The sequence below is a fragment of the Ammodytes marinus genome, assembly GCF_949987685.1.
Source record: "Ammodytes marinus genome assembly, chromosome: 21".
Classification (NCBI taxonomy): domain Eukaryota; kingdom Metazoa; phylum Chordata; class Actinopteri; order Uranoscopiformes; family Ammodytidae; genus Ammodytes; species Ammodytes marinus.
In genome coordinates this window covers 19862366-19878469 of record NC_137225.1, presented here as the reverse complement: position 1 = coordinate 19878469, position 16104 = coordinate 19862366, and the positions used below count along the sequence as shown (strand labels likewise).

The 16104-nt window shown below is 42.3% G+C and overlaps 1 protein-coding gene across 1 annotated transcript; it reads right to left on the bottom strand.

Moving 5' to 3' along the window:
- Positions 1 to 4125, bottom strand: LOC307267695 (ADP-ribosyl cyclase/cyclic ADP-ribose hydrolase 1-like; the record flags this gene model as incomplete). The annotated part of the gene is made up of 9 exons (XM_080050077.1): positions 1 to 94; positions 203 to 289; positions 745 to 837; positions 957 to 1030; positions 1176 to 1258; positions 2839 to 2974; positions 3073 to 3199; positions 3773 to 3896; positions 4017 to 4125. 9 exons carry the CDS (start codon positions 4123 to 4125, stop codon positions 1 to 3), a joined length of 927 nt encoding a protein of 308 aa, XP_079906203.1.
- Between the last annotated feature and the right edge of the window lie 11979 nt (positions 4126 to 16104).

Below are 16104 nucleotides of genomic sequence, written 5' to 3'. Positions count from 1 at the left end.
TCAGATTGGGCTGCTCCTGTTCAGGAGGCTGTTTGCACATGATTGGCAGGAGGGCTGTTTGGGGTTCTGGATGCACTGAAGGATCATCAGGGTCCTGTGGAAACAATTTGACCATCTGTTACTCCAGAGTGATTTGTATCAAGCCTCACACTTATTCTTCTCACTAAACATTTTTCATTTTAATTTGCCGGGCGCCACTTACTGGTCGTTGTCTGTGCAAGTCCAGCGGAAACCTCTTGACCGGAGCACCTGGATCAAGTCTAGAATGGATCCATGTCTACACGATTCTCTGTAGATGTGTATAAGAAGGGGACTTGAATCGTGGATGGAAACATAAACCATTTTCTGACAGTTAAAATAAGAACAACACTTGGCTTATCAGTTCACAGAACATATAGGCTTGTCATAGTGAACTTAATTTATTGCTCTATTAGAACTTATTTGTTATTACTTATTGGTTTTAAGCTTTCCAGTCAGATACACAGTTTGCAGTTATGAATGGTAATAAGGTTGACGAATGGATTTCGTTCCAGATTTTCCAGTCTTTTAAAAAACTTGTCCCTTGAGGCATCTTTCTGATTCATCGAAGAGGTAAAAAGAATAAGTCTTCAACCCAAAGGTTCATATTCTAGGAAAGTCATTAGTTAAGTTACAAATAAGAAAACATTTATACTGGGAATTACTCAAAAGTGGTTGCTGTTTTGTGCGTCAATAACATTTCATTGCAATACAAAGGGTCCTTACATAAAGGGTCCCTCTAGATTGGTCACCACCTTGATGTTGACATAATTCACGCTGTATGGGTTCAGACCGTCCAGCTCAACACTTCCAAACATGCTGAGAGATAAAAGAAAATTTGAGATAAATCAAAAATAAAAATGATTAATAACTAATAATTTCATAAATACACAAACACTATGGCTAAAATATTTTCCTCATTCATTCATTATTTTTACCTTTTCCTATTGAATGCGTTGGCAATGGACCCATTGAGTAATACAGTGATGTTTCCACATGCCCGTTCTGCAAACTAACAAACAGATGAAGAAAATCACATGAGAACAAGATTCCACCACTGGTTTTGGGAACAGCAATTTGCAGTATGGACAATGGACAACAGAGCTGTGTGTGTGCACTGTTGGACAGCAATTAAACACTACTGACATTAGACTCACATTTTGCGATGCTTGCCTCCACAAGGAATACACCGGATGATTTCTACAGGTTGACCACGTCGGGCAGGAACTGAAATCAAAACCTGTGTGTCAAATTCACAGCCATCAGTTAAAAAAGAGCAGGATTGTCATCACCTTGATAACATTATTTAATGAACAGTATAAATTACGAGAACATACAGTTAGGTGACGTGCTGTTATGCACATGTTAGTCGTCATCCATTGTTGAAATACATTTAAAAAAAAAGCAAAATATGTTTGTCGTTGAAGGTTTTAAAGGGAAAGACATTTGGTATATTACTGGTTATTTGGTATACATACATTATATTACATCTTTAAAAGATTCATTAACAGACGTTTGGCCAATTGGTAGTCTCGCAAAGCCAGACCAAACTACAGCAAGTAGTAGGGTCTGGAAGCACTCTGTTTAGAGCCGTCTATTCGGGTGGGGAAACCGGGGGAAACTGGGCTAGCCTGTTTGTATTTGTTTAAACCAATCACAATCATCTAGGGCGGGGCTAACCCCGGGAAGCAGCAGCGGTGTCCTGCAAAATAGTGCCGGGGGGGGACTTATTTTGATGGAACGTCTTCACGTCCAGAGACTGTCAGAGAAATGGCTAAACCCGCAAACGCCACACAAAAACTATTAAAGACAAAAGGAATATACATAGTGTGTTGCTTTCTAACCAGCATGTCAAGACACCATACACTTTAGCCCCCGAGGAGCTCACGGGATAACTTAACCGGAGTTAACTAGCCACCCACGTAGTGTTATCTCTGGTAACATTATCATCGGCGGTTGGGAGGACGGCTACGGCGGTCGAGTAGAATTTTTAGCATTCGAGAACTTATGTCACCACCTCCTATCGCTGTAGTCAGAGCCGTAGTCCGTCTGTTTACAGGCAGAACAGGGTTTTGACGTTGTGAGCGCTACACCAACTGCAACAAGTAGCCGTAAGAGTTGCTAGGTGATAGTGGAAGCCGTTGGAATCTTTCCCCGTCGCTAAAACACCGCTGCATAGTCCCTAATTCACCAAAGAAAGGGAACGGCGGATCTTAATCTAGCTGGTTATAAGGTCCGGTGCTCAATTCAAACCCCCACGCTTCATTTTCCAGAGTTTATGAGGGTATTTCTGCCCGGGGGTAGTTGTACAATGAAGTTGGACAGCTAGGCTAAGCTAGGATGCATCCCGGACCGCCGCCGCCAATATTATTATCCCGAAGTATCGCCACACTTTATTTCTGTCTACAGTAATGTGACTTCTCACACCCTGTGTGTGTGTGTGTGTGTGTGTGTGAGAGAGAGCGCTGCACATAAGCACACGGGTTGACTGTGAGCGAATTGTTTCCGAATTTGAGGGGGATCACAATAGGGGGAAGCCAGCAACCGGAAAAGGAGGGGGCTGCGTCAGGGCTGCGTAGCTTTTCAACGCAAGCGAATAGACGCTGGCGGAAGTGGTCATGCCAGACTAGCCAATTGGTAATAACTATACTTAATATTGTTTTGGTATTCATGTAATATGATACAGGATAAAGGTTTCAGTTTTATCTGAGGAGTCAAAGGCCAAAGAGATTGGCAACCACTAGATAACTCCAGACATAGTCATCAGCACTATATTTTCATTTGTTTAATGCTGTCCTGTTAAAACTAAAAGAGTTCTACCGGTGTCTTCATCTTGTCCACACCAGATGAGGTCGTTGAACATGTAGCCGGCCAGTGTGTCCTCAAGTGTCCAGAAGTGGCCTGTGACTGCTGCATAGCTGTGCATCAGCGTCCTGGTTTTACTCCAGAAGAGGAACTACACAGAAGGCAAGTGTAAAGCAGCAACACTCTTTATCAATGAAAAAAGTGTGAACATGTGTCCAGTTTATGAGTTAAAATCTAATTCTTTCTCACCCTATCACAAGGCCAGGTTTGTGGCATGGCTTCAAACATCTGACGATAGTGCGCCACGGTGACATTACAGGAGGACTGACGGACAACCGCCTCCTCAAACTGTCTCCAGATGTCCTCACAGTCATATCTACACACAGAGATAACAAATATCTTCTTTTGTTTCATTTCAGCACTGAATTGCACAACATTCAAGCGAGAATTTGCTGAAAATTCAAATGTTTTCAAAATGTATTAACTACAATCTGATGAGTGGCGCTTGTGGTCTAGTGGTAGACTGTCCCCCATGAGGCCTGGTCCTCGTTGGGGGCCCGGGTCCTCCCTACCCCATTTCACCTCGGTCACCTCTGTCTCTTTATTAACTTTGTGTCGACATTCATGAAATTCGATCCAATTTGACTATTTCCATTAGGCAGTTTTCATTCAACATAACTTAAGTTACATAGAAATGTGTGGATGGAAACATACTTTCTCTTTTTCCCCTTCTTTCTTTGCACATAAATAAAAACAAACTCCTTCAACACCAAATCAAAACAAGTGTCACTGCTACTGTCATGTGGGCTTCCCTTCTGGCCTGAGACATTTGATTGGTAATGCTTTGGGTCTTCAGGATGACATCAAGTGTTTTAAGGTTTGAGGCTTCAAGTCAAACATCTTGAGATTTGAAATGTTGTGGGATGGGTATACATCATCATAGCTTTACCTCAAGCTGGGGTCTACGAGTGCCATGTAACTGTAACATCTTCCAACCACAATGTGTTTTATGTTGGGGGTTGTCCCGAGCTCTCCTCTAAGTCGATCAGGGCAGAGCAGGAGCAAAATAAAACCTTTGAGATGGACACACAGATAGAAGAAAGAAGACATTGTCCATCGCATTTGGGAAGGGCACATCAAAAAGAGAGAAAGAAAGAGAGAAAATGTGGGCATGTCCGAAAGTGATTACTTACATAATGTCACGCTGATGGTCACAAAGGGCGCAGATGGTGTAGGGGATCTCATGGTAGTGACACAGCGTGCCGCCTCATTGGGCCTCAGAAGAGATGTGTGTTTGTACATGCCCTTACTCACATAACTGTAGATCAACAGCAAACAAACAAACAAAGCAAAACAAAAATCTTTCTATCAGTTCTGGATTTGACCCATGGCCAACAGGTATTCTTCAGGGAAGTCACAAAGAGCATGTTTGCTGCGTCATGATTGACTGAAATCGGATTTCTTCCCACGTTTTTCTTTTGTCTAAACCTGTCAAACCTGGCAGCTTTTATAAAACCCTCCAGTAGGGCTTAACACACCTTGTAGAACAAAAACAAACTCTCTGTATTTCAAGGAGATTCACAAAAGATATACATCCATGCAAAAAGTCACACTGGTAATAGAAAAAATAACATGAACAAGCAGGTCCAGTTTTTGTAACGGGGTGAGATAATGTAGAAGTTAACACTCACCAGTTTCCATGAAGGGGGTTTAACTGCAACAAACAAGTCCACGGCGGTTGTGATGTTAAATACTTTGCTGCCTTCAGATTTCAGCCCAAGTAATGGTTGTCATGCCCGAGATTCTCCCCTTTGTATGTCGTGAAACACTGCCACAACCAAACCCACAGACACGGTATCTAATGGCCGATGGGATGTTTTCTTTTCCGAAGCTTCCTCTCTCAAAAAGTAGATCCACATGACTTCCATTATGGCGCCATTTAGGAGTCGCACCACATAGAGTGTGTGTTGTTCCCTGACACGCACTGCTATTGGCTGGAGGAAGAAAAAGCAAAAGTCATGACCAAGACCAGAGTGACCAAGACACTGGGGGGATGGCCAAGACCAAGACCAGTGTCATTCCCACACTGCTAAAGGGGTGAAAGCTAACAACAACAACAACAACAAACATTCTACATTAGAAATCAATCAAGTTATGGGTTGTATTTGAAGCAGGTTGTTTTACACACAATCACACAATGAGAATAAATCAGACAATGCACAGTCAATTCAATGTTATCCCCAGCAGTTGTGGTCTTGACTATTCTTAAAATTAAATCAAAGACCTCTTTGTCTGAGACGGAGACAAGAAGGCTGTATTTTATATGCGGTAGATTCTGACACGAGCCTTCAAACAGATCTTCAAAAAGTGATCAACACATACACACACAAACACATCTCGAGCATATTGTAAACACTGTTAATGATGCCAACTTCAGTGTCTCACAAGTTGAAACAAAGGTCATCAAATTTAATTGAATTTATTATTACAACAGTTCGGTTTATTCATATGTCATCATCTTATAATTAAAAAAAAATAAATCTCATGATACACTTAAAGGCACTACGAGTAAGATGGCACGTTGGCGTCCCCTTTGGACAAAAGCGGTAGTATTTTTACGACGCCCGCTGTCGCAAATGCTCGTGCCAGGCGCGTGAGCGTGGACTGAGAAGGGCGCAATATAGTGCATGTTCGTGTGTTGAAAGTGTGAGGACTCTTTTCGGCTCCGTGAGAGTGGTTTTGACACTGCATCAACTAATGCCAGTCAGTACACACACCTGCTTGCAATGAGTTGATTCAGCAGCGTCACCTAACTACTCTCTCTCTCACGGAGCTGTGTCCTCACAGAAAGCGAATGAATGAGAGACGGCAGTTAGTAGACTATGGATCACGATGAGGTAATGTGTTTGTGTTGTTGATGTAAATAATGACTATTTCAGATAATGGTTATCTGATGATGGTGAAGCAAAGCAAACTTTGTGTTAGTACCAACCGCTCATTCATTTAGCAGTCTAGTTTCGCTCTCGTGAAATTGTATACACGTTGCTTGGCAACGTCCTCCCGCCCGCCTATCACTCACTCTCCCTTTTCGCTTTTCTTCATTGCATTCTCTTTTTTTTCTTTGATGGTTCAGCCCCGTTATCAGTCATTTATGACGACAAATAACTGTCTCAAACAAGGCTCCCGCTCCCCTTCCCTCTCCTGGAGGGATAGGCTTCTCAAATCGCGTTGCAGCGCCACACTGAAATCTGCAACCAATACGGATATGTGACCATAGAGCCTGCACGAGCGAACCGAAAATCGGACTGGGTGTGCGACCAGACCAAAAGCAGTAATAAAAACTATATAAAAACGTCTTTCTTTGCACTGATGGTCTCGTTTGCTGTTAAAGGTAATTTATGATTATCAGAGGAAACATGAGGTTGTTTAAAAGATATTTAAATGTTACTCGTATCCGCTTTAATGGCAATACAGGACGCGTGAAATGGAGAACCCCAAAAAGCTACTAAAATCTTTTCGGAGGGGGACCAATAACACTGGCATGAAGTAGACTATTACAACTATAACATTAAGAAGGATAACACTGGGTCATTCTCCATTGTTCTTCACTGTACTTACTTTTTACTTATGATGCTTAAAGGTGCTGTAAGCGGAATGGTTCTTTTAGCTAACTTCCTGTCAGTTACTGCAGTTAGCAGTCCCCTCTCTCGACCCTACGTCACCACATTAATGCACTGCGGTCTTCAAGCAGCGAGTTATCTAGCATCATCTCAGATCCATAAGTGTGATAAAACATGATAAAAACCATCGAAGACATTGGGAAGGATTTTTACCTGCTCCGCCATTGTAGGCGCATAAACATTCACCCATCTCTCGCTCTGGCGTGCACCGGCAGTGAGAGTGAGACGGGTGTCGGTCAGTGTTGCCAACTCTTCAGTAAGGAAAGCAGCTATTGGCTGTCCAAAAAGTCGCTAGAAGTCGCCAGATGACGTCATCGCCTAATTTGCATATTTGTAGACAGGGGTTTTATACAGTAATATTTGAATAGGTGAGGTTCTAGTGTTATGAACGTGACAATCGTGTTGTGATAGCTCGGGGATATGACCCAAAAGCACAATGCAGAACTCAGGTAGTCAGTTTGAACAATGTTTACTTAACTCCTGATCCGACGGACAGGTAGGTGCACGGGATGGCTGAGTGGTGTAGCGAGCATGGGCTGGTGAGTGTCCGGAAACTGCAGGCAGGCGAGCCGGAAAGGTGAACGGCGGAGGCAACTAGCACGGAAGAGAAAAGAGAGAGCAGAGTAAACGACTAGCTCTTACTGGAGACGTGGAACAAAAACAACAAACAAAGGTTGCATTCCGAATCGCATACTTTCTACTATATAGTATGTAGAAAAAAGATTTAGGATGTCCCGATTCTTGTGATAATGTTAAAGGAATACTTCACCCATACGGAACCAGCGTTCTATCATTATGAAATAACTATTATAATATAATGAATGAGGTTTTTCCTCCCTCAGTCTTCCCTTGGCCCAGCTGTCCTGTTATTCCTGACCCTTACTGTGATGTCACAGTAAGGAAACTGTAGGGTTTGACAGTGAGACCATAAAACACTCTTTCTGCCTTTTCTCAGGCTAAGATGATCCGATTTAATTTTTTTTTGCACATTTATACTAAATAGGATCTCCGAGTTCAATACACCTTCATATTCCAACCGGTGAAGTAGGCCTTTAAGCTTAGCATGGGCGGCCCTGTCCAGCAGTAATCATACATCATCATTTAAAAAAATACTGCATAACATTTTGAATTGCACCACTCCTAGACTGTAGAAGAGGGGGGGGGGGGGGGGGGGAAGCTGCTATACTACAACTGCTAATAGGGATGCTAACGGAACACAAGCGGAGAGGTGTGTAGGCCTATCTCCTGCTCGGACCGCAGCTGGGAGGGACTGCTGTCAGTGCTCTGTGACGGGGGAGGGGCCGCGGAGGCTTCGCTGCTCGTTGAGAAAAGTTAAAAGTGATACTTGCTTTGGCGAAAAAGTCACCAATAACACCAGAAAAAAAAGCTAGATTTGTAGCCTGTTTTGAAAAGTCGCTAAATATAGCGACAAAATCGCTAAGTTGGCAACACTGGTGTCGGTTTGTAGCGTTCTCTCTTGGGATCTTCTCACCTTTAAGCACAATCTACTTTAGGTCTTTACCATCACTGGAAACGTACTGTACAGCATGCTGGTTTAATTCAAAGCACCACTGTGCCTGTACAGAACAGAGCTGCTGAGACCTGTTCCAATGTAAATGTGCAACTTCTTTTTTTAATAAAGTAATGAAACATTAAATTAGTGATACATATTGTTATAAAAATATGTATGAATTATCAAAGGCCGCCTTATCTTAAAAACAAAATCATCATCGCTCTGGGTTGGAAGAATTACATGTAAAGTATTCCTAAGGGTTGCCAGACCTCTAATTAACGACTCAAAGAACATGATCATTTGTGAGTTGAAGGTCTTCCCAGGTCGAATCTTTAAGACAGTGTGGATGAGTCAGTGCCCCTCGTGATTTCAAAGCTAATTGCGTTGTTATCACTAAGCACAGAAGAACAGAGCATCTCCACAGGACTACCCAAGCATATTAACATAAGCATGAAACCTCAAAAGTTCTTCACAAGTAACCCGAGTAAAAGCAAGCTTAACATTCATTGACCAAACACTGGCTTTCTTTTGTGATACTTTTAAACCAGTAGAACATGTTTGAGAATAACACAAACTATACTTTTTCCACAAACACATTTCAAGTGGGGTAAATCTTATTATAATTCTTACGTATGTCTATGTGTTTTGTTTGTTTGTTCACGCTTTTAGTTTGCCTCTGATTGAGTGAGCTCAGGTGTGCTGAGTGAGTCCAAGACTCACAGGTGTGTTCAATCAGCTCTGCTCCTGGGGCCAGTGTATAAGCAGGAGAACTTGTGGCTTCGTGGTCTCCCGTTGTTGCAGCAGACACCGATCATAACCCTTTGGTGTATCTGCAGACAATGCGTAACACTCTGTGTCTGTCATGTTAAACATGTTTTTCAGCCGGCCCAGTCAGACAGGAATTTCTCTAGCAGTTATTATAAAAATCAGCAATCCCATTGACAAAATTAAGCATCTTCTTTAATCATCCTTGAACGTAAACTCAATATCAGTACATACATATACAGTGTAATAAAGTGCGACTTCAGTAAACAAAACTAAGCTATTTTGTTTTGTATTAATGGCATGCATGTCCTAAGGTGTTAACTTCCTGTCTTTGACAAACCAAACAACCTGCATTCCTGGCACACTTCTCTACAAAATGATGAGTTAGTAACACTTTCTCAACTGTCATATCTGTCTGTCCTGCATTTTCATAAATCGCCACCACAGGATTTAGACTCATGAAATACTTGCGTTGGCATTGGCAAAGGTGTGTGTCACAAGAATGTGGAGGCTCTCACCAAATAAGACATTAGAAAAATCAGTCATTCTTTAAAAAGAATATATAAACATAAATTCCGCAATTCCTCCTTTAGTCCAGGTAGTTGTGTTTGTTGTTTTTCTACTTTGCTCATTTCCTCCGACATAAAGCTTAGAAATGTCCTTATATCCTCCATCTCGTCATCGTTCTGCTGGTTTTTCTTTGGTGGCTTGATATCTTAGCGACGAACGACTACTGGAGCTTGGGCCTGGTGGTGGCTGGAGCCTGTGGATGTAGCAAGGCTGCTAGCTGGAGATGTTAACAAGGCTGCTTTACCACAGCTCACCCTTTGTTTTAGCCTTTCAAAGTCCAAGCCATATGCACTACAAATTGATTTCCTTTAATCCAGTGTGCTCAGTAGTACTTGATGCAAAACAAATTGAGTAGTAGAAGTTGATGCTAAACAAACTAGCGCAAAAAATTTACACAGACAGAGAGGGGAAAAAAACGGTTAACTAAACATTTTTTATTGTTAACTTTTTAGTGTCAGCATTTTTTTTTTTACTGTTTTGGTTACTATTTAACGGGTTAAGTAACTTTTTTTACTGTTAACTTTTTAGATTAGGTTATTATTATATTTAGCATCTTTACCTATGCTTTTGTCATTTGCACTATACCCTTGTTTACTGCGGTAACATTGAAAATATCCCCACTCTGGGACTAAGAACACAGCGTAAAACAACAAAATATTTCACTTAATATTGATATTTGGCGTTTAAAATAAAACCTTACACTTTGAGGGGATGCCTTGGTGTAAAACCATGGAGTGTAAAACGTTCTTGAACAATTAGTGTAGATATATAATAGACATACATAAATCCTCTTTTGGCCAGAAGGTGGCAGTGGCAGCTTTGTGTGTGACAATGCACTGCTGCTGTAAATTGGCTCCCTCTTGTGCAGAAACATGATGTTCAGCAGCTTTCTTGTGCAATATTTTAATAACCTCCGATACGACACAACAAAAGCCACTGAAATATAAAGAGCAAAATATAATTGCAAAAATGCCATCCTCAGTGACAGGGAACAGTTGTTATTTCTGTTTAAATGTCACTGTATACATTGGCAGTGTCACGATACAAACTTATATAAGTTGTTTAAAATATACTGCAAGTTCAACCACCAGCAGTGAAGCCAGGGCATCTTGAGGAGCCTGCATGTGTATCTGCTGATGCATCACTGGCCTCTAGTGGTCAGCGCTGATATGAGCGTAATGAATTGTGTAAACAGCAATAATGCTGAAATAGAGGCTCTCAGGCAACACGGGTGAAGTTAACTGTATAAGTAAATGATTTGACACTTGACAGGGCCAGTGTTTATGAAGTGACTTCATATATTGACTCTGTGCTAAGGACTGTTGCCTCTAATGAGGGTAATCACCCCGGCTGAATCCCACTCATTTCCATCAGATAATTGCACATTAGAATCACATGAGATGGGTAAGGGGGCAGAGAGGGGGGGAAACACATTTAGCGATAGGAAATGCAGTCAAAATCAGCATCAGTCTCAGACTGTTGGGGCCATCTTCTCCTGTAATCTGTCGTGGTAGTGGGCGTGTGGCCAGGGCCGCCCATAAGGGGTAGAAAGTGGGAAGGCTTTCTAGGGCCCAGCCACTTAGGGCGCACTCACACTAGGGCCGTTTGCCTGTTCCGTGCTGCAGGAAGATTCAGCACGATTCACCCCTCTCCCCACTCCCCCCGCTGGCCCGTGCTCACACTGCTCGTGGCCTGGGCACGATTGCACCTTGCCTACGTCACCGTGCGCGTTTAGGATTTGGAGCGTAGTCTACTTGTAGGCTATACGACTGTTTGTGAATTTTCATCCGGCCAAATTTGCATCATATATTCCACTTCCACATTAGAGCAACGAGAATCCTTAAACTATTGTTTTTTTTTTAAATGTAGCCTTGACGTAATAGTTTGCGGTGGACAGTCTCATATTTGTGCAGCACGCTGTTTATTATTAATATAACAGCCCGTCATCAGACCATACACCGGATGGTTTTATACACATCGATCGCTCCATCAAGTAATCCAAGTCAGACCTTTTTGTATGGGCAGAGATCGTTTTTTTAAGTGTCTTTATAAAGTTTCTTGTTAAACGTTAGTGTAGGCTACTGTTTCCTTATCACCAGGCCGCGGTGTGTTGTTTTGGGTGCGTCTCCACCGCCATGCGTAAAGGCAGTTATGACATCTGACGGGAGGAAAAAGAAAAAAATCATCTGACGAACGTGAGTAAACACGAAAACCTTTTTGCTTTGCTTTCTGCGCTCACCTATTTAGCTCTCTCCCTCTTTTATTAGCCCACACCTAGGCCTACACACACGTTAATTCTCAAACATTTTATGTAGCTACAAGTCCAAGTGGTGGGCAATTCTGGTGCCGACTAGTAAGGCAGCGGACGTTAACGGACTATGCATCCTTAATAAATTCACGTCAGGAACGCCGCCTGTGCGCTTGCTTGTGCGCGTGTCATCTCATTAGCATCTGTACTTTGGCCACGGCACACCTCTCCTAGGTGTGCCGTGGCCAAGGGGCTGTTCCGTGCTGGAATACAAGTTGGCGTGGTCACACTAGCCAAACGTTCTAGACTTTAGTATGCAAATGAGCTTTGGCACGGGGCCGCGGCCCTAGTGTGAGTGGCCCCTTAGGGGGCCCATGGTCTTTGGAAGCCAAGAACCTAACTAAACTAAACTTTTTTTTAGATATTTATGTCAATATCTATACAAAGTTGGGTGTTTACACAGAGCCGCGGCTCCGCTTACGGCCATTTAAAAAGCAGTAGAAAAGCAGAAATGTTCAAAATGTTTCAGATTGAGCACAGCGGAGTGTAACTGTTTCAAACATAATCCATCCTATGAACCCTTTGTGTGCCAAATGGTGACAAGATTGGGTTTTGATATTAACCCATAAGAACCCAGACCCATTTCCCCTTAAAGGAAAAATATGGGGGATATAACACAGACCAAGTGGACCACAAAGAACACATTTCTGAAGTTTTTTTCAAATACTACCCCTTAATGTCAAAGATCTGTGATGTGACAAATATGTCACATTGGGCGTTTATGGTAAATGTATTCCTTATTTTAAAATTAATCAACATGACAGTTTTTCTGCTTAGTAACACACATTTGGATTTGTATTTGCATTTCCACAACATATATCAATATTGTGACTTTAACAGTTCTGTTTAACAACAAATTATTTTGAAGATTTGTTTTACGTCACAAAATGCGCAAACTGAATAGAATCACATAACATTGCCTCATTGGATACTGTTGTCATGGTCTGTCTTTGTCTTGTTTTGTTTTGGTGTTCCCTGTGTTTCCTGTTTTATTTTGGTATGTCTGTCTTGTTCCTCCCCATGTCCTGTCAAGTTTCCCTCTTGTTTGATTGCTGCTCCCTCCCCTAATGTGTTGCACCTGTCCCTCGTTGTCTGCCCTGTCTTGTGTGTGTATATAACTCCCTGTGTGTCTTTGTTCCCTGTCTGAGTATTGTACCTGTTGGTGAGTCTGTCCCTGTGTTCCATGTGCCTAGCCTGTTTGCGCCTCTTGGAGTTTTTGGAAGGAATAAATAGTCTTCTAGTGAAACTGTCTGCATCTGAGTCCTCCTTGCCTGCCTGTCTGCCACTCACCGTAACAGAATACTCAGACCAACTATGGACCCAGCAGACAGATCTTTTGAGGTCGAGCTTGAGGAGGTAACATTTACCATTTCTTGCCTCAAGAAAGCCCGGGAGAAGGGCCCCACACTCGACCACCGAGAGGCAGCCTTGACGCTGGCACGCCAAGCTGTGGAGCTACAGCCTTGGCTTGGGGAGTCCCTGCCAGAGTGGGCAAAGAGCTTTTTATACCCTCCTGAGTTTGTCTCCCAGCTGCCAGCACAAGCCCAAGCCTTTGCCCCCGGTCCCCAGCTACAAGCCTCTGCCCCCGGTCCCCAGCTACAAGCCTCTGCCCCCGGTCCCCAGCTTCAAGCCTCTGCCCCCGGTCCCCAGCTTCAAGCCTCTGCCCCCGGTCCCCAGCTTCAAGCCTCTGCCCCCGGTCCCCAGCTTCAAGCCTCTGCCCCCGGTCCCCAGCTTCAAGCCTCTGCCCCCGGTCCCCAGCTTCAAGCCTCTGCCCCCGGTCCCCAGCTTCAAGCCTCTGCCCCCAGCGAGTTTGGATTGCCTTCCATTACTACAATTCTCTCCAGCTTCCGAGTCGACCTCGGCCTCCAGCAGCAAGCTCCAGTCCCTGGCCTCCAGCAACCAGCATGCTAGCTACCAGCTCCTGAAGGCGCTCAAGCAACCACACGAACACTGTCCAGTTCCTGAGCCCACTACATACTTTCTTGAGGGGACCCGCCCTCTAGGCCTGCCAGCGGAGGCCTGCTTTTCTCCAAGAAAATAGTTTTTTTCCTTCAACCGTTGTGTTTGGTTGTGGCACTTCATCTATCTGCATCACTTGATTCACTAGAGTCTGAATCGCCACACCACTCCCTCTCCATTTATTTTTTGTTGGGAGTGTAATCTGAGTCTTCATCCGAGCTATCGTCGTCACAGCCTTCAAATTCACTTTCATCTCCCATGATGATCTCAAGTGCATTCTCAACAGTGTAGTGCTTATTCTCAGTCATACATAAGAAAAAATAAAACAATTAGCCTACTACATTCAAATGGGACCAGCATAGGACAGTGAATTGTGTTTGTTTTATTTACAGATATGCAAAAATAGTTTTGTAATATATTTGATCAATAACATAATAATTTATAATAATTTTTTTATTATATATGTTCAAATGTACTTTGAATTGCACAAAAGAACATATATTAATTAAAAGTAATTGAAACAGCGTAGCTAATTGAGCGGCTTATTACCATTCTTGTTATTGTGACAAATATGTCACATCAGAATTTCCAAGAATATTTTAAGGCTAAAACCCGATGTGACGTATACGTCACAGCGATATTGTCCTAACTTGTTCTACATTAATTTGTTCATGAAATATGGTCAGACTAAGTTAAATGTAATAAAGGACACCTTATTAACGCATTATAATTGTTAAATGGGTTTAAACTCACCTTTAGTAACAAAAAAAAATATTTTTAAAATGAGCAGGGTCCTTCACTTGTGTGCACATGTCACAATGCAATTTTTGGGAAGTCACTTCCTGACATAGTCACATGACTGTCACATTACCACCACACCAGGACGTTGAGTATATGTCACTTAGGGACTTAATGAGTAAAAGTCAACAAAAAAGCTGTATAAGGAAGATTGTAGGACATTCAAAGTGTGTGTTACGTGGGTGTCACCATGGGTCCTTATGGGTTAAACAGTTTTGGCTGGATTATATTTCCTGAGTCATTCCTGCTCACGGAAAACACATGTAGGTAGCTACCTGCTACTTTTGTCTGGGTGTCGTTGTGAAAAGTATTTGGACCCCATGAAAAAACAGGTTGGGTACCTTTTGTAGTTCTTCTACATTCCATTTACTTTGTAATTTTCCTGAGTCTACAAACAGGTTTAAATTCTCTCTTCCCAATTTCCCTTTGGGGACTATAACTTCTAAAGGCTTTGACATAAGTCTTCAGGTTGACACGACCAGCAGGTCTGACCAGTTTTTCACAAAGCCGGGTCATACCACAATGAAGCTGACGAGCAGCATCATCCTGTTTTAATTATTGCCGTAACCACCAAAGTCCTGCTTTCTGTATTGTTTCTAAACAATAAAAACAGACCTAAAAAAGTTCTTAATGCAAAGATAGACACAAGGCACAAAGAAGTTGGAAATAATTGAAGGAACAGATTTGAGTTCAAAGATTAAGGACTTTTTTTGTAATGATTTCAGTGCTTTTGCAGTGATGAGAGCAGAATGAACTAAGCCTAAATGTTGCAACCAAACATAGGCCAACTTTATAGTTTTGAGGGTAGGTTGGTTTGGTTATTCATGTAGAGAGCCGCCTTTTTTTCATTTGTGTGTGAAGAATTTGTTGTTGATGTTGTTTTTTAAGTGTTATTTATTTCAACAATACCACCAAAATATTTCAAATTATTTAATGTCATGTGCAGAAATACAAAAAAGTGCAATATTTGGTGCAGTCAATTAGTGTAAATGTATCTCACCAGAAAATAGTAGCATATAAAACGTGCACATTGTGAAACAACTGTTTGCTTTAGTGAATACTAAAGAAGAACAATGTCTCTGTGTGAACTGATTATTTTGTAGAGATCTGTTGATCTGTCAACAATTGTGTGAGTGTAAGGGAATCAAAATAAATTGGTTGGTATGCTGGGCTAAGTCAGAAATGTGCTACTATTTTAAAATAACAATGAGCCCTTGCTCCCCCAACTGTCCCTGCAAGTCCCTGGTTGATAAGATAGTTAGTCTCTCTACAAACACATGTATGTGTTTATTGAGGGATGCACTCACACTCATTGTTGATAGGAGTAATGGGTAAGGGGGGCCCATTGACTGGAGGTTTTCAGGGGCCCAGCCATTAGTGTGGGCAGGCCTGCATGTGGCAGAGCTGGAAACTATCAAATAAACAACAAAACAAATGTCTTCTTCTGTGTATGTGGTTCTACAACCTGAATAATTCATGATCTGATCAAATGCATGTATGCACCGCTACAGGCCAAATACGTCTTTGTGTCAGCAAACTGTAATTATGCTGGTGTGGTGTACTAAAGTGCTAAATTACAGATGTTTCCCACATCAGTCTATGAATCACAGAAGGGTGACCTGGAGATAATTTCAATTGGTGTATGAAGAGAACGCCCAATGAAACAAATGCAACTGAAGACAAACAGC